Source organism: Salvia splendens, chromosome 7 (genome assembly GCF_004379255.2).
Source record: "Salvia splendens isolate huo1 chromosome 7, SspV2, whole genome shotgun sequence".
In the NCBI taxonomy this organism is placed as follows: Eukaryota; Viridiplantae; Streptophyta; class Magnoliopsida; order Lamiales; family Lamiaceae; genus Salvia; species Salvia splendens.
In genome coordinates, this window is record NC_056038.1 from 4,335,290 (window position 1) to 4,353,651 (window position 18,362).

Sequence of the window (18,362 nt, forward strand, 5' to 3'; positions counted from 1 at the left end):
ATTTCCTCCAGGAAGAGCGGAATGCGGGGAGTGTCCGGAGCGAGGTCGACATCATCACTGCCGCGTTGAGCACCTACCAATCCATGAACTACAAGTCGTTCAAGTACCTCAACGTTTGGCAGGAGACGCGGACGCACCCGAAGTATATGGGAGGCGTAACATCCTCCTCTAGCGGCTCCTCCAAACGGTTAAGGTCGGTATCCCTATCCGACGCCGGCTCCGAAGAAGTGGCTAGCCAACTCGCCGGAGCTAACTTGGGTAGCCCCGACGCCGGCCCGAGCGGTTCCCAACGCCGACCGCAATGAAGGAAGAAGGCGGCGGCCAACCGCCGTCGAGCCGCGGCTGCAACCGCCGATGCTCCAGTTCCCGCTCCCGTTCCCGTTCCATATGCGCCACCTCCACCCCCACCAACTCGTTGTGGCAACTTTTGGCCCAACTCAATATGGCCGATAGGTCCACTATGACCCCCTCGCAACTTCGATCGCACGAGGCCATGATATTGGGCCTCCAAAGACAATTGAGGGTAGTGCCGCCGGATGAGTAGTCGTCCACGAGGGTATTTTTAGCTTTTAATTATGTAATTTTTAATTTTTAAGAGTTTAATTATGTAATTTTTAATTTTTAAGAGTTTAATTATGTAATTTTTTATTTTTAGGTATTTTTAGTATTTTAATTATGTAATTTTTAATTTTTAGGATTTTAATTATGTCTTTTTTATTTTATTTGTAATTTGTAATATTTATGGTGGTTTTTTAATGAATTTTAATTTTATGGAAATGTTTTTGTTTAATTGAATTTTAAATTGAATTGTGTTCGTCCTTGCGGAAGAGCACAACTGTGGGTGTTGTGCTCTTGTCAGAGAGGAGGCAGAAAAAGTAGGGTCGGGCCCACAACCGTGCTCGCTGGCAAGAGCACGGTTGTGGGTTCTCTAAAACCTTAACAATCCTTAAATGGAAACTCCGTACTCGAAAGGAATAAGCATAAAGTACAAGGATCTGATTGGAAATACGTAAACACAGAAATTAGAAAGATTTAAGTTGGAAACTCTGCAATATAAAGGAGGATTTCGAAACCAAGTTGAAAAAATACCTCTTGCTTGGTCACTTTCTCTCACTACATCCGGTATCTCTCTCTCTCCAAACCCCACCCATTTCAACTCCTCCCGCTTCAGAACCCTAATTTTATCGCCAGCTTCTTCAGATCTTCCTCCCTCCAATCCGAAGATGTCAGGCGCTGCACTCGACATGTCTCTCGACGATCTAATTAAGAACAACAAGAAGTCTGGCGGCACCCGCGGCGGTAGAGGCCGCGCCGCCGGCCCTGGCCCCGCGCGCCGCCCCAACAACCGTTTCGCCAATCGCGTCACCCCCTATTCCGCTCCCAAGGTCAGATCGCCTTCCGTATCTTAGTTTTCTCTCAAGTCGCTGTTCAATTTTTGTCGCTTTTTTCACTCCAAGACCTAATTATCGGATTGTTTTTGCTATCATGAAAGAGTTGAGGAGGAGGAACTCGTAGCTTGTTGTTTCCGCATACGTATGGCCGCATTGTGGTGCTATACAAATTTAGTAATGAATCGTGTTTGTGATGTAGGCTCCTGAGACGGCGTGGGGCCATGACATGTTCACAGCTGGCGGTCGATCTTCCAGTATAGAGACAGGGACGAAGTTGTATATTTCCAATTTGGACTATGGGGTATCGAATGAGGATATTAAGGTGTTTCAAGCAAAGCTTGTTCTTTTTCAATGCCCTTATGTTTCCTGATCACTTGTTAATATCAGTAATTATTTCAATTCATGGTGGAGGGGTTTAGTATCTATTGAAGGTCTTTTAGCTTTAACCAGCTATTTGTATCTGTTTCCTTGCATCTTGTGGTACTGTAGTTAGTAGGCAATGATAATATGACAAAATGCAGAGAATTGTTTCAAGACATTATATTCTACAGTGCATAGTTTGTTTTATGTGTAGTGAGAGGTGATCCAGTTTGCAAATTATGATGATGGTAATAGAACTGTTAGTCATGAGGTTACTCGCACTGAAATTTTATATATTGACATGATTAAGATACTGAGGAAGGCACCCAAATTTCGTTCTGAGTTTATAATACTGTTGAAAGGTGCTTTACATTTGAACTCATAAGGATATTTATGCAATGATAGGAGCTGTTTTCGGAGGTGGGAGACCTGAAAAGAAACGTTGTACACTATGATAGGAGTGGACGATCGAAGGTAGCTGATTTTGATCATATCTTGCTTTTTCTGTAGTTTTGTGTCTTGGAACGGTTTAGGAGTAATGTTTTTTTGCAGGGTACTGCTGAAGTAGTCTTCTCAAGACGACAAGATGCCATGGCTGCTATAAAGAGGTATAATAATGTCCAGCTTGATGGTAAACCAATGAAACTAGAACTTGTTGGAACAAACATTACTACGCCTGGTGCTGGTGCTGGAGCTTTTCCTTCTGCTGGTGCCTTTGGCGATTCAAATGTAGCTCCTCGAAGGTTTGTATCTTATTCCTGACTAGATAAGTGACTTAGTATTTTGGCATTTTAAAGTTTCTTTCGTTATTAAGGGTCTCAGTTGATATGATATACTTTAGACAGCTCATATGTAAATTTTCCTTTTCTTAGGCTCTTGGAATTGTCATATTGAAAGTGAATTTTGAGATCGACATATGTGATATGTTCCAGAATCAATAGGGTGTTCCTTCATCTGTTTTTGGTGTTTCTAGTCTTTAACTTGGATGAAGAAACACGTAACATGACATGGACTGCTGGACTAGAGTTAACCATTTCTTGCGTAATAGAATTGTTCTTCTGCTTGATTGCTAGAATATTGGACTGAAAAGGAATGGGTTGAGAGAACTAATGTTTAGATAAATACTCTGGCACTTGTCATTGGAGGTAACTAGTTGGGTTTCTTTGATTAAAAAAAGTGATTTAATTGAGTTTCTGTTTTCTTTTAATATTGTTCTAGGTATTCATATTATTTTCTGATAATATGCGACTACCTTGCTACCTCTACTAGTATATTAAGATTGATGCTTCTGAAAGCAAGTTTTTACTCGGAAACTAAGCTAAGTCACTGATGTACATAAGTTTCAGGAACTTATTGAGAATATTGAATAAGCAACCATGTCCGTTTGAAAATGGAATTAAGTTTGTTACACTTCCATAACTCTGCTTCCATCTAGGATGAAATCCACAGAGATGAAAGATGTTGTAGTTAAATGAATAAGACTCCATTACTATCTCGGTTGTTTTTTGTCTTACTATCTCGGTTGTTTTTTTCTAAATTATCTCTACTTTCCATATACAGTGGACAAGGGAGAGGTGGTTTTGGAAGGCCACGGGGTGGAAGTGGAGGTCGCGGATTTGGAAGAGGTCGCGGACAGGGAAGTGGACAGGGAAGGGGGGGCCGCGGTGGTGAGAAGGTATCTGCTGAAGATCTTGATGCTGATCTAGAGAAGTACCATGCAGATGCAATGCAGACAAACTAATCCGTCCTTTGGCATAATTGCTGGATTAACATTCACCCTGCCTGTTTGGTACTTGAAGTTCAACGAAGTTTCTATGTCGACCTATATTAGCACTTTTAAAGAAGGCAGATATCTAAAGTAGAGTCAGTGAGGAAACTTGTTCTATTTTATTCACTGTATCTTTTTACATGGATAAAGAGATAATTGTGTAATTTACTTTTACCGTTGCTGTTGTTCTCTGCTGTCTGCTTATACTGTTGACCAGGACTTATGGTCGAGTCTCCACTACGTGCCCAGTAGTTGTATCATGAAGGGTGTATATTCATTTATCTTTACACATGTTGTGTTGAAGCTCCCAGCCTCTGTGTTTCCATTTTCACTGTTTAGAGGTGTATGAGTTTGTGGGTTATTAGCAAGGGTGCGCTTATATGTTGTTTAAATGTGGATTTAACGTAGGTTATTAGTCAAGGAAATGTGAATCTATTGGTAACAGTATTTTAGAGAAGTATGGATATTAATCTTGTTTGTGCATATCAATTGATTCATTGATGTGATGCTAATTAGGCAGTTCTACTATTTAGTTGTAGAATATCCAATCCACATTAAAGTAGTAGATGAATATGTGAATGAAGTCTTTATATTATGATGCATAATATAGGCAGAGTTTGCGAGTACTACATAATTGAGTTACATTTATTATTACATATTGCACAACACAGCATACAATGTCATTACATTAGGCAGGGTCCAACATTAGAATTAGACTCGCACAACCCTCTCTATATTCCTTTCACAACTAGTTATCGACACCTATGACGGTTTCAATTTGGTCAGTCTTTCCCAGGAGGAGAATAACAACAGCAACACATAATATAGGATAGCTCTTACACAAGAACGTATCAAGTTCCAACAAGTAGAAGGCCAGTACCATGGATAAAGTAGTTGAAAGAAGAGACTGATTATGTGTCTAGGATATTTCCCAACCTGCAAAACAATTTTTGCACTTCTTGAGTACTATCAAATTTGTAAAGTTAACAAGGGTTCATTGTTTGTTGTCCTACAATTTATGTTGTCTTGATAATGTAGCAGTTCTCTCTTCCATTTTTCACTCATTCAGCTCATAATGAATTAATTCAATCATTAAAATGGTGAGAGTATATCCAGATACTTAATGAAAAGGGTGTTATGTTCAAAACTGCAATTTAAGAGTAGAAACACATGGCTATTGTAGCTATCACAGTAAACATGTGAAATATAGTGGCTTACAGGGAAAAGAAAGTCTAATGCATCCCATGCTGCATGACGAACATCTCTTGTTGGGTACATGGGACCGCCAGGGGATGTGAAACTATATAAGCATGTTTTTAATCTTCTACTTGTTGCTACTCTTATTTCTAGGCCTGTATAGATATTAGTCAGACATCCGAAAATCAATGTGTGCGAGCTAGAGAGAGAAGGTAGATTAGACAGTACCTTGAAGAAGTTTTACACGAGATAAGTAATGAAGAAGAACCGGTTCTACCTTCAATTCCTGAAGCTGGCAACAGAATCAAGAATAACAGATTAGATAAAGCAAGACTGAAAATAGGAAAAAAATTTATGATAATGATGACAACAATCAAACGTCTTTTATCTCATGATCTTATTACATACCTGATTAGCTAGTTCACTGACAAATATGTCTGGTGCACCACCAACTAAAATGGCATTTGGAAAATCTGGAAATTGCTTCAAAAATATTTCAAGTTGATCATCTGCAAAGAGGGAAGAGGGCAGTTCTTAGAAGTACAATCGAATTGGAAGACTGGTATGTATCTAAGTTCAAACAATACAAAAAATAAATGGATTTACCTGTGTCATAGAAAAATAGGAATCTTGAGAGAAGAAGAAAAAGGTCTCTCTGAGCCTGTCAGGAAATTTTTAACAGCAGAAGTTATTTATGAAATATTATAACTTAATGGTTAAAAAGATAGGATCAAGGTTTGGGACGCCTACAAGGAATTACATAATACTAACAGAGTAGATAAATTCTATACCTGTGGGGAGATTGTCTTTAATCTCTCTGGACGGAAAGCAACTTCTTCAAGAAGATACTACAAGCATCAAAAGAAGGAAGCGTATTAGATAACAACTAATTGTATTATGAACCAAATGACATGTTATTTAGTTTCTAGGCAAAAAATCTCACAATAAAGAGACTTGAGAAGCGCCTTGCATTCGTATGAATGTCAGTCCTGCAAGTACGAATTACAAATTCCATGATAAGGAAATTTCACTTAGAAATATCTTCTTAAGAATAAATCATATTTATATGCACAAACATGGATACACATAATTACAAATTTTTAGAAATTATAAGTGTGATCCTTTCTCCTGAAACTTCCCATGTGAGACATCCAGCGCATAATACCTTCTTTATTAAATGTACAAATATTATTTCCCTCTTTTGTCCATTTATCCATTCCAAGTGCTAGAAAACCAAATGCACATCCCTACAGGATTGTTACCTAAGAAACAACAAATTTGGCAATTGAAAGATTTTATGCAGCATCCACTGGTTGTTCAAAGTTATATTTCCTTCCTACAGCCACCATGCAGGACTACCAGCAAGAAATGTATGGGTTGATACAATAAATGGCAACAATCCACAAGAAAAGTAAGTTCCAGATTTCTCCAATCATGTTCCTTTCTTTTACATGGAATTGAATATAACCAGCTTGTGTTCCACATGAAAGTAAGATTATAGTACTAAAAAGAGTGAGATTTGGTTGATACGAAAACAGCATACTAAACAGTTTTTGGTAATTACCCCACCCACTTTTTCTCTACTTAAGAAGCTTATGGGAATAAATTTCTCATACAAGTAAAGGGCAAGATTTTTACCAGAAGACATTTTTAGCACCTTGGACTAGAGCAGATGAGTAACGCAGTATGACATCAAGATTATCAAACCGAACCTCAAACATCTGCAAATGAGGAGCATAGCTATAAATATCGGTGAAACTGAAAAATGGAAATATTTGATGATCAAGTTAGCTTCAACAAATAATTAGAAGTTATGAAGATACTTATTACTGGAAGCTGATTTAGGAATTTAGGAAGATAATTACCATATGAACGGACATTACCTCTATCCAAATCTATATCTGATTTTCACTCACATATAAATGAACTTCTAAATTATACTACTATAAAACCTCTCCCCAGCCTCACTGCGGGATTTCCAGAGAACTAACCCCAACATAGATACACCCCAATACATCTAAACACTACAAAAAAAGGAAAGGACAATCAGGAATTAAATTCATACCCTCTTGTAGAACAAAAGGCAAAATATATTAGATGCAAATGACTGGCTCCAGAGTTGTACTATGAGATCAATTATCGAATCTCCACTCTTCGGCGTGCTTACAAAAAAATCAGCAAGGACATCATAGAAGCAGTATGCGCGACCATATCTATCTTCTGCACCATAAACTACACCTTCCTCTTCAAAAATAATCTCTGTTCCAACCAACAGAAAATAATAAGCATCACTAAACAACAAGAATTATAAGCATTATTCAGCCACCTAAGGACTAAAAAAGCATTTTAAACCAGATGAACTTTGAAATTGTATTATAGGCATAACTGATGCAAGTATACATCTAAAATTTCTACAATATTTTCTCCACGAATAGCATTTCAAAATTTCCCTAGATCATACCTGTAAAGCTGTAATTGAAGCTCACTCCGTCTATTTCCCACCCTAACTCCGCAAAATACAATTCACCTATAGGCTGTAGAGAGCTACTTCATGAAATTACTCTGATCAATTAGACAAATAAGAAATGCGAGATATACCTTTAGCGCGATTATCCACCTCCAAAGCTATGTCGGCGAACAACTCCTGCAGCAAGTTCCGGCTCTGCGATGCTGAAGCTAAAGCCTGAAGAATAAGCACCACTTTATCACGATGACTGAATTAACTACCGATTAGCGAACGAGAAAAACAGAAGATCGAGAGAGAGAAAAATTCAGTCGGTGTGTGAGTCGATTACATACGCGTTGGAGCTTCTTCTCGATTTGTAGAGCGACGGCACCGAGATAAGCAGCTGCGCGACGAGTCAACGCCGACGACATTCTGATCGGAATCCTCAAACACGGTTGCGTCGCCGATCATACGAAAATTTTAACGCCTCTCTCTCGCTCGAGTAATGCAATTGATCATACAGTGATACACCGACGGGAAGCTTTATGGAATCGAAGCATTTGGCGTGTGAGAGTTGGAGAGATTGCTTCGATGAGTCAGCTATGAAATTCATATGCACACCTGTAAAGATCTTGGCGTGCTTTACAATCATGATTTATAGTGTCAGATCGATGCAGTTGATTCAAATTAAACGATGCTTAATTTATTACTTAAATATCTCGAAATCAATACTCTATTTATCCAAAAACAAAATAATTTCATTTATATGAGGTTTTAAGAAAAAAGTGAATAAAGTAAAAGATAAAGAATAAGAAAATAAATGGATAAAATATTTGAGATGAAGGAGAAAAAAGTGAAAAAATATGAGAGAGAAACTTTTCATTTTTATACACGAGACTATTTTTATGGATATCCAAAAGAGAAAAAATGAGATTATTTTCGGTGGTAAATGGAGGTCAACTTGTTTTACAAATTAATACTCCCTCCGTCTGCAAATAAAAGTCTCGTTTTTTCATTTTAGTCCGTCCGTGAATATGAGTCTTGATTCACTTTTACCATAAATGGTAACAGAGTCTCACATTCCACTAACTTATTTCACTACATTTCATTTAAAACAAATATATACAAGTATTATTCATATTCCACTAATTTGTTTTTCCACCCACTATTCTTAACCTTTCTTAAACCCCGCGTCGTCATGGAATGAGACTCCTAATGGCGGACGTATGGAGTATACTATATTGGCAAAATCAGTAATTATTCAGCAATTTAAAAATTATTTTACCAAAACATTAATTTCACATAAATGCTTGGGTTTATCTTATAGCCTTTTTGTCAAATTACAACATTTTAGTTGACAAAAACATAAATAACTTGCAATAATCAACCAAAATTAAAAACCACATTTCTAGTTGAGTCACACCTATGTAAAATATTACTAGTAGTAGCATATTAAGCACGTTGAGTAGGTGAGGATAGCTACTAAAACTATTTTTTTTTAAATGGAAGTTGACAGCTTGACTTTACGTACCGACAAGGCTAATCAATTCCAATGAATCTAAAAAGCAAGCAGTAACAAAAACATGGCAAATTTATAACTACACAATTTAAATATAATGGAGTACTACTATCGATTTGTGGGATTGTTTTCATTTTTCACATTAAGCTATAATTTCGTGCGACTATGACCAATTCTTTTTCCGACTCAACATTTGAAGAAATACAAGAAGAATCCTTTGTTGACAAATGCACTAATTTGATCCAATTATTTCTACATAAATGATCTAATTGTGGTAATAGTAGTTTTTTAACATTGTTTTTTTATATCACTATATATGATCGTCCTGCCTTCCTCATAAAATTAAAATAAACAAAATTGGGATCTGTAATAATTTTTGAAATGGGCTAAAAATCTAAATCTAATAAGCTCATTTTTTTATAACAAAATAGTAGACGAATAAAACTAAGGTAATTTTTAGTCTATTACTTGCCCAATAATAGCTCTAAAACATATTATTACAAACGATATTAAATTTGCTGCTCAAATTGTTGGGAGGGTGTGACCTAATTTTAAGCACAATGAATAAACAATCTTCCCCAATTTGCTAGAAGCACAAGTATCTAAGTATATAATATAGACGAATCAATGAGATGAAAATGTTAAATGATAATAATAGAAAATAATAACATCTAGATTATGTGGAAAGTTTTTTTTAATGTGAGGAGGTAAAAACCACGAGACACACCGGTCTACCAAATTCGATATTACCAAGAGAGAATACGACCAAGAAGTTTACAATGATATCTAGTCCGTAACAACACAACGAATACACTAGATAATCAACACAATTAAAAAATATATGAAATAAACATCTCAAAGAAGCAGCAACCACGTTCAAATATTAATAACTAAAGATCTAGTCATTCAAATTTGATTTTCTATGGTTGAAATAAAGCTTGACGAGTCTTCTACCTCCAATTAAATTTTCAAACGATCAGACAACATTTGGACTTCCGATCGTGAAGCTTCCTACAATAAAAGTGGATTTTTATAAGTTTTTCTTTAACTTATTTAAGTTGTCAAATGCTACTAATTTTATTTGAATTTTTTCCACTAGCTCGGCGTGGTAACCTAAGGGTGTCCACTATAAGGTGGACACGCCCAATAGCCCCGCCCCAGTTTTTTGTCCATAGCCCCAATTTTTTGTCCATAGCCCCAAAATTTTGTGTCCGCCACTATAGTGGACACCTCCAATAGCCCCAAATTTTATAATCAACTTTCATTTTATAATATTTCAAGTAATTAAGAACAAATTTATCGGACTCTTAGTGGATTAGAAGAAGCCGACTATACGAATTAAAAATAAAAATAAAAATAAAATACAAATTAAAATTAAAATTAGAATTACACACTAAATTAAAATTAAAATCACACACTACATTGAATCTAGTACAAATCACTACCAAGTTTACACAACGTCACTACCTCCCCTACGTGCCCACACTTCTTCAATCAAATCGGCTTGCAGTGTGTTATGTGATGTGGTCCTGCGCATATCAGCGAAGCGTTGGATCAAATATTCATTGCTCCGTGGTACGCCCATCTGGATCGGCGCGGAGGCGACACCGTGACTTGTACTTGCACCCTCTTCCGGCGCCCATCGCTCTGCCGCAAATCCTTCATCTTCTATTATCATATTATGCAATATGATACAGGCTAACATAATATTCGCGACATCATCTTCGTGCCAAACTCGTGCCGGACACCGTATAATAGCCCACCGCGATTGGAGGACACCAAAAGCCCGCTCAACGTCCTTCCTAGCACTCTCTTGTTTGCGCGCAAAATATTGTTTCTTCGGTCCTACCGGTTGGCGGACAGTCTTCACGAATATGGGTCACCGCGGATATATTCCATCTGCCAAATAGTAGCCCCTACCATACTGCGTACCGTTGGCTACGAAGCTGATTTCTGGCCCCTCCCCCCGGCACTCCTCGTTGAAGAGAGGCGACGACTGAAGAACATTGATGTCGTTGTTCGAACCTGCCACTCCGAAATACGCATGCCAGATCTTCAGACGGTAGTCTGCCACGGCTTCCAGTATCATCGTTGGATGTTTGCTTTTGAATCCAGTAGTGAACTGGCCTTTCCATGCCACGGGGCAGTTCCTCCACTCCCAATGCATGCAATCGATGCTTCCTAACATTCCGGGGAAGCCGTGCACCGACCCGTGCATATCAAGTAGGCGCTGACACTCATCCGGGTTGGGCTTCCGTAGAAACTCCCCACCGAAAATTTCCCGGATCCCCTTACAGAACTGCCTAAGCACCGTGAGGCTAGTCGTCTCACCCATCTGTAGGTATTCATCGAACATGTCCGCTGGTCCAGCGTAGGCAAGCTGTCGGATTGCAGCGGTGCACTTCTGTTGTGTGGACAGCCCGATCCGGCCTAACGCATCACGCCGGAGGGTGAAGCACCGGTAACGCTCCGCCAAATTCGCCGCTATATAGTTGAACAGCCGTTGCGACATCCTGAATCTCCGGCGGAATATCTCGGGTGGATAACGGGGGTTATCCACGAAGTAATCATCCATTAAACGTTGGTGAGCACCGACGTGGTCTCGTGGGATTGTCCGCCGATGAGTAATGGTGCGAGGGATCGGATCCTCCGCATCCTCCGCCTCCTCCGCCAAACGGGCCGCTACCTCCTGGGCGGCCTGGTGTTGCACCTGTTGAATCAGAGCATTCCAGTTGTCTCTCCACAAATTGTTCATTTCCGACCCCAAATTGTAGTGAGAGAAATTTGTATAGATGTTGTGTTTGAATGGTGTGAAAATAATGAATGGAGTGAGGTGTATTTATAGGTGAATTGAAGTGTAAAAAATAAAAAAAAATTCGCATGCAACCGCCGCGGCTAATCTTCGTGCCACTATAGGCGCCGCGCCTATAGGCGCGGCTATAGCCACCCCGCCGCGTCCTCGCCCCACTCGCGGCGAAGCCTCGTCCGCCGCCCTCCCCCCCAGCCGCGTCCACCCTCGCGGCGGACACCCCCTCCACTATAATAGCCGCGCCTACCGCCCCGCTTCCGCCCCACTCGCGGCTATAGCCGCGTCCACCTTATAGTGGACTCTCTAATACAAATTTCAAGAAAAATCAATAGCACGGTCATGCCATCTTAGTAAAAAATGATAAAAGATCAGATATTATGGAGAATTGGAGATTGGAGGGTACATCCCTCATTGTTAGTCCAACATACCAGAAAAAAAAAGTGTATAAAAGGCAATAAAATAATCAATATTTTCATTCAACCAAACAAACATATTATTCATTTGTGTAAGATATCAACTTTACCTTTATCATTACAAACGATTTTGCTTCGTGGTCGAAAATATCCAACTTACCATCAATTTTGCTTGGTGGGTCGGAAATGACAGACTTGTTAATTTATCGACACTTTCAAGTTGAATATTAACATTGATACATCAGTATTGTTTTAAAAATAGCATATTATCAAGCAACACATTACTAACCAATCACTAACTACTAATTATACCAGATTTTTTAATCAAAATTTCCAGTTCGTAAAGGGCGAAGGCTCAACATTTCATAGAAATGGATTCCGGGCTTTTAGGGCACACGCAACACTACCGAAAAAGGGGCCACCTGAGGCAGCCCTCCGACTCTCACCGACTCAAAACGCAAGCGGATTACCACAGATAAACAATAACAGATAACCTGAACCGAAATCAATAACCCCAAACCAAGAATACTCCGTCTGTTACCAAGTGTTTGGCATTTTACACTCTGGCAACATAACCCGAGAGTTGTTACAAGAAAAACTCGGACAAATGCTTTTTTCCCTTCTGAAATGCAGAAAACCAATCCAATAGATGTCATCCATCCCACGAAATCCAGAAATAAACTCCACACAGAAAAACAGATCAAAAATCACAGCTTTTTCTAGATAAAGATATGGCTAACAGAATATAAGCTTCGACCAGGAAAGGTATTATAGCTTTAGCCAGCACCATAGTTCCACAAACTATTAACATTCTGTAGAGCAAAGCATAGAGCTAGTATCATACTCCACTGCTACACTAGAAGACTTTAATTTGCGCGGCTTTTGAAGACATCCAGACCCATCTCAGTTGGGTCAGTTGCTTGCAGCTCAATCTGAATGCCATCTAGCTCCCTCTTGAACCTGTCCTTTGAGCTTGCGTAGATCATCTTGCTCCTAACTTTTGCAGTGTCGGGGGACCTTATAAGCACAAGTAAAAGGCACACATAGTTACAAAAGGACATTTAAACAGATATGGAGATGGAGATTCATTATGTTCAACAGAAAGGTAAATTACCAGGCGATGAAGAATATCCTGCTCTTTGGGACATTCTCTTCGGTGAAATAGTCAAAGTCATAAATTGCATATCTGCACTCATCAGCAGGAAGGAGTGCAGTAAAGTCATCATAAGTTTGGGCTGGTTCTCCAAGCTTCTCTACAATAACCTGCTTCTCTTCGATCTTGAAAACAATGTAACGGTGTGATCGCTTGGTTTTCAACTCCATAAACTTCAGCTTGCACTCGTCATGCACAGCAATTCCTGATGCTGAATTGGCCTGTAAGCACAAAGGAAGTGAGATATTGGAACAGTTAGAGCATCAATATTTAGTGGGCCGCAAAACCCATCTCATTATTTACTCAAAACGATCAATATCATGGATCTCTCTGTGAGAGAGTGAGAGAATGGGGCTTGCTGCAATACTCTCCTTGATAAAGCTTTCAAGAAATCATGTAGTTACAAACAATGTTGAGGATATATGTTAGAACATGAAACTATTGGAAGCTTTAGGTCTCAATCAAAGCCAAAATCTACCCCCAGACTTGCCAATAGGACCAGGTAGTCATTTAATTGACCTTTTCCATACAAAAAAAACTTAGTAAAACTGCATAGAGTAATATGATTAAAATATTATAGATAGCGAGACACAGGAGGAGAGAGATGGAGGCAGTGGAGGAGGAAAGTCATTTTAAACTATCCATGCAGAAGAGAAAGGAAGAAAAGAACACTCGTGAAATAAAGCTTGCTTATAAGAACCATTAGTGGATAGCTGGCCAAAAATTATGTTTAAATGGCATGTTAAAATGTCAATAACCCTACATGTATTTTGTCCTATTCATAATACACAAGTAAGGAGTATAATGTTAATAACCAAGCCACTATGAAGATTGGAGAGCTGGAGGACTTGGAGACTAGTACAGCTAGCTCAATCAAGGGAGCCCAAAAGCAAATGTCAACAAAAATAAGAGTTTTCATGATATATTAAAAGATAAAAGGGTGTGTGTGTTACTATTCTTATTTGTTATGCTACATGGCTATCAAACATCGTAGACTGAAATCCGATCCTAATGGTACGAAATAAAAGTGAACTATTTTTATGGAAAAAACCAAAATAGAATGGACGGAGGGAGTAGTAATTACCAAAGGAGACGTGATTTGATGGCATCACATATGCAATCCAAAAGAACTCAAACATTAACCTATGGAGTTCACCGATAAAGGGACTTCTACTGGGGACTGGAGGGAGTAGTAGTTTGCAAATTGAAAAGTGTATAATATAGTTATAGCTATAATTCAGCTCATCGACCTACCAATAATCATTGTCAAAACACAAATTACCTACTTACATAACAGCTAACTTAACCTAATCACAAATATGAAAATATAATCCATCCTCTCCCCAATAAATAAAGGTATGACCATTACTTATTAGCCACATATAACCAAATCTCAGCGATCATCAAACAAGCCAATCAGCTAGATAAAAATCAATTTGACCCAAAATATGTCACAGTTACGATCTAATATAAACAATACAAGATCGGCATAAAATAAAGTCTCAATGATGCAAAATTAAAGCCAATTCATATAATGTAACACCAAATCAGATCTAACGATCCATACGAGAAAAGCGGGAAAAAGAAAAAATAAATCAGAATTCAGCTGGCCGCTGAACTAGAGTTCTGAATTCGGTAACAACGCCTTAAAGATCGGAAGTAGACACCGAAAATGATTGAGATCGCAGCCGCAAAACAGTAACGGAAGTACATAAAAAGGATATAACTGTAAAAAGAGAGGAAGCAGAGAAATCATTACCATGGTAGCGAGGGATGATCGGAGAAGATCGAGGGCGAAATTTAGAGAGAGAAATTTTAGGGCTGCGAAAGAAAAGGGGTGGATGGAGATGAGACCAGAAATGAATATGTTCACAGACAACAATATTCCACAGAAAATAAATAAATTATGCTTTTTCAAGAGCGGAATAATCTGAATTGTCGAGATTACCCTTCATAATTTATTCACATTAACGTTGGATAATTTTCGCAAAGCTTGTGTTCTTATTCCGATGCTTTTTTTGCACATGTTTCTTGATATTTTTTTTATATCAGAAATTATTTCGTTTTATCAATTCGTGGGGGTTTAGTATCTATTGAAGGTATTTTAGCTTAAATAGCTATTTTTGCCTGTTTTTTTTGCATCTTGTGGTACTCCTACTTTATATTGTTGGCAATGATAAAATTATTTATGTTCTGTAATTTGTTTAATGCGTAGAGAGAGATGATCCAGTGTGCAAATTATGATGATGGTAATGGAACTGTTAGTCATGACATTTTATATGGATATTCATCTTGTTTGTGCAGATTACTTGTTTCATTTTGCTGTAGGTGAATATCCCATCAACAGTAGCTGTGGTTCATATAGAATGCCATTTCTATAGAATTAGAGTCGCACAACCCTCTCTCTATTCCTCTCAGCTCACAACCCTACATCAACACATAATATAATATAGCTCTTACACAAGAACGTACCACGGATAAAGCAGTCGAAAGAAGAGACAGATTGTGTGTAGGATATTTTCCAACCTGCAAAACAATACGAGATCATAGTCGAATTTGTAAAGTTACAAGGGTGGGTTCATTGTTTGCATTTTTCACACATTCAGCTCATATAGCCTCACTTCCATGACTGAATCCAATCATTAAACTGGTGACATTATATCCATATACTTGAAGAAAGAGTGTCATGTTCAAAACTGCAATTTAGGAGTAGATACACAGCTATCTATCACAGGGAAAACAAAGTGTAATGCATATCCCATGCTGCATGACGAACATCTCTTGTCAGGTACATGGGATCAACTATATAAGCATGTTTTTAATCTTCTACTTGTTCCAAAAATCAATGTGTGTGAAGAACTTTTACACGAGATGAGTAATGAAGAATAACAGATGAGATTATATTAAAATTAATAAAGCGAGATTGAAACAAGAAAAATGATAACGAAGACAACAAGCAATCAAACCTCTGTTATCTCATGATTAGCTAGTTCCCTGACAAATATGGAGAAATTATTCATGGGAAATTATTCTCATACAAGTAATTAAAGGGCAAGATTTGTAGCAGAAGACATTTTTAGCACCTTGATTGGAGATCATCCAGATTGCTTTCGTGACTCACCAATGAAATTCATATGCTCTTTGCATGCTTTACAATCATGGTTTCTAGTGTCAAATCGAAGCACTTGATTCAAACTAAATGATGATTCGTTTTATTACTTTTATCTCTAAACGTAATCAAAATCTACAGGGAGAGTGAATGGCAATCAACTTGTTTTACAAATTACTAATATGAGTCTTTGCAAAAATCACTACTTATTCAGCAATTTAAAAATTATTTCACCAAAACATTAATTTCACATAAGTGCTTTGGTTTATCTTTTGGAATTATAGCCTGTTTGTCAAATTACAACATTTTAGTTGAAAAAAGAAAGAAAATAAATCAACCAAATTAATAGCAACCCCAAGATTTCTACGTGAAAAGCTCTATTTAATGTGTGAATACATAAAAACCACGAGACTCATCGATCTACCAAATCCACTATTACCAAGGAGAGAATGCAACCAAAAAGTTAACAATGATGTCTTTTACAACACAACGAATCACTAGATAATAACACAAATTCAAAATAGATGGAATAAACATCTCCAAAAGCAACAACAACGTTTAAAAATTAATAACTGAAGATCTAACCGTTCAAATTTGATTTCCTTTAGTCAGAATGAAACTTGACAATTCTTCTACCTCTAGTTGAAATTTCAAGACAATCTGACGAATTTTAGACCTCTAATCGTGATGGTTCCTACAATAAAGATAGATTTTTGTAAGTTCTCCACTGATCTATTTAAGTTGTAATTCCAGTTTGAGTCTTTTTTTTCTACTAGTTAGGCACGCTAACCCAACTCAAATTTCAAGAAAATCGATGGCACGGCCATATGTATTGTTCATAAATTATTAAAAAAAATAAAAGATAGTTAATAAAAGGCAAATAAAATAATTAAAAATATTTATTCAACCAAACAACTTGGTGCTATTATTCATTTGTGACTTTAACCTGTATCTTTGGTCTTTGACCAAACAACCAACCATTTTGCTTTGTGGTCGAAAATATCTGACTTACCATCAGTATTGCTTGGTGGGTCGAAAAATGTCTAACACTTATTAATTTATGGGTTAATTGCTTTAAAATTTCTGAACTTTCACAAAAATTTAATTTTTCCCGTGAACTATAAATGTTGCATTAAAAATCATGAACTTTACCGGGTTGTGCAAATTTCTCATCCGACCCGATAGTTTTCCGGCATAAACTTATCATACGTGGCAGCCGGACAATTGGTCAACTCCCTTCTACACTGTCGGTCAACTCCCTTCTCCACTCTCCTCACTTCACCTCACCCAAATCCAGTCGTCGCCTTCCACCTCCACCATCATCTACCGCCGGCCGTCACCTCGGCGATTCGCCGTCGGAGAAGTACCGGATAGTCTCCCCTCTCCGCTATCTCCCTCGCCCGACGGAGATCCCCAACAGAGAAATCCCCAAAATCCCGTCGACACCCACTCCACCACCGCCGTTCTGCCTCCGCCGTCGCCGTCAACGAGCTAGCTCGTGATTGCTGGATTGGAATTGGAGGGTTTCGTTTAGATCCGAAGCCACCACGCCAGTTCCAAGTCGATTATCGTTATCGAGGATATCGACTGCTCGATTAATCTCACTAACAGGAACAAGGCCGCCGTCAATGTGGCGCAGGGTGCAAGCAGCAGCGGCGACGACGACGGCCCTAACACAATTACACTTTCCAGTCTACTGAATTTCACCGACGGGCTATGGTCGTGCTGCGGCAGCGAGAGGATCTTCGTGTTTACCACGAATCACATCGAGAAGCTAGATCCGGCATTGCTGAGGAGCGGGAGGATGGACATGCACATCCACATGAGCTACTGCTCCTTGCCGGCGCTCAATATTCTCTTGAAGAATTATTTAGGATACGATCTGGGGAGGGAGGCGCTGGAGGAATTCGCGCCGCTCGTCCACCCGGTCGAGATGACGCCGGCGGACATCAGCGAGGTGCTCATCAAGAACCGCCGCAACAAGACCAAGGCCGTCGCAGAATTGCTGGAAGCGCTCAAAATTAGGGCAGAGAAAAAGAAATTAAAAAAATTTGTGAAAGTTTATGATTTTTAAGGCAATTAGTCCTTAATTTATCGAGTAAGACACTTTTAAATTTAATGTTAACATTGATATATCAGTAGTGTTTAGAAAATAGCATCATAATCAAGCAACACATAACTAACAAATCGCTAATTA

The 18,362-nt window shown here is 38.4% G+C and overlaps 3 protein-coding genes and 1 long non-coding RNA gene across 4 annotated transcripts; 1 reads left to right on the plus strand and 3 right to left on the minus strand.

Annotated features, from left to right (window-relative positions):
• Positions 1–1,057: 1,057 nt before the first annotated feature.
• LOC121742175 (THO complex subunit 4A-like) lies at positions 1,058–3,829 on the plus strand. Its single transcript, XM_042135231.1, has 5 exons — positions 1,058–1,385; positions 1,591–1,713; positions 2,157–2,225; positions 2,304–2,494; positions 3,312–3,829. The coding sequence occupies exons 1-5, from the start codon at positions 1,224–1,226 to the stop codon at positions 3,490–3,492; spliced, it is 726 nt and encodes a 241-aa protein (XP_041991165.1). The 5' UTR covers positions 1,058–1,223; the 3' UTR covers positions 3,493–3,829.
• Positions 3,830–4,141: 312 nt separating this feature from the next.
• LOC121742390 lies at positions 4,142–7,818 on the minus strand. Its single transcript, XM_042135513.1, has 11 exons — positions 7,516–7,818; positions 7,315–7,399; positions 6,782–6,975; positions 6,355–6,437; positions 5,660–5,705; positions 5,508–5,564; positions 5,323–5,377; positions 5,125–5,225; positions 4,945–5,008; positions 4,738–4,871; positions 4,142–4,455 (listed from the first exon to the last, which is right to left on the minus strand). The coding sequence occupies exons 1-11, from the start codon at positions 7,591–7,593 to the stop codon at positions 4,282–4,284; spliced, it is 1,071 nt and encodes a 356-aa protein (XP_041991447.1). The 5' UTR covers positions 7,594–7,818; the 3' UTR covers positions 4,142–4,281.
• Positions 7,819–12,601: 4,783 nt separating this feature from the next.
• LOC121810969 (actin-depolymerizing factor 3-like) lies at positions 12,602–14,950 on the minus strand. The gene is made up of 3 exons (XM_042211718.1): positions 14,816–14,950; positions 13,018–13,277; positions 12,602–12,920 (listed from the first exon to the last, which is right to left on the minus strand). Exons 1-3 carry the CDS (start codon positions 14,816–14,818, stop codon positions 12,770–12,772), a joined length of 414 nt encoding a protein of 137 aa, XP_042067652.1. The 5' UTR covers positions 14,819–14,950; the 3' UTR covers positions 12,602–12,769.
• Positions 14,951–16,730: 1,780 nt separating this feature from the next.
• On the minus strand, positions 16,731–18,262 carry LOC121810971. The gene is made up of 2 exons (XR_006052490.1): positions 17,318–18,262; positions 16,731–16,859 (listed from the first exon to the last, which is right to left on the minus strand). It is a non-coding gene; the product is annotated as an uncharacterized LOC121810971 (long non-coding RNA).
• Between the last annotated feature and the right edge of the window lie 100 nt (positions 18,263–18,362).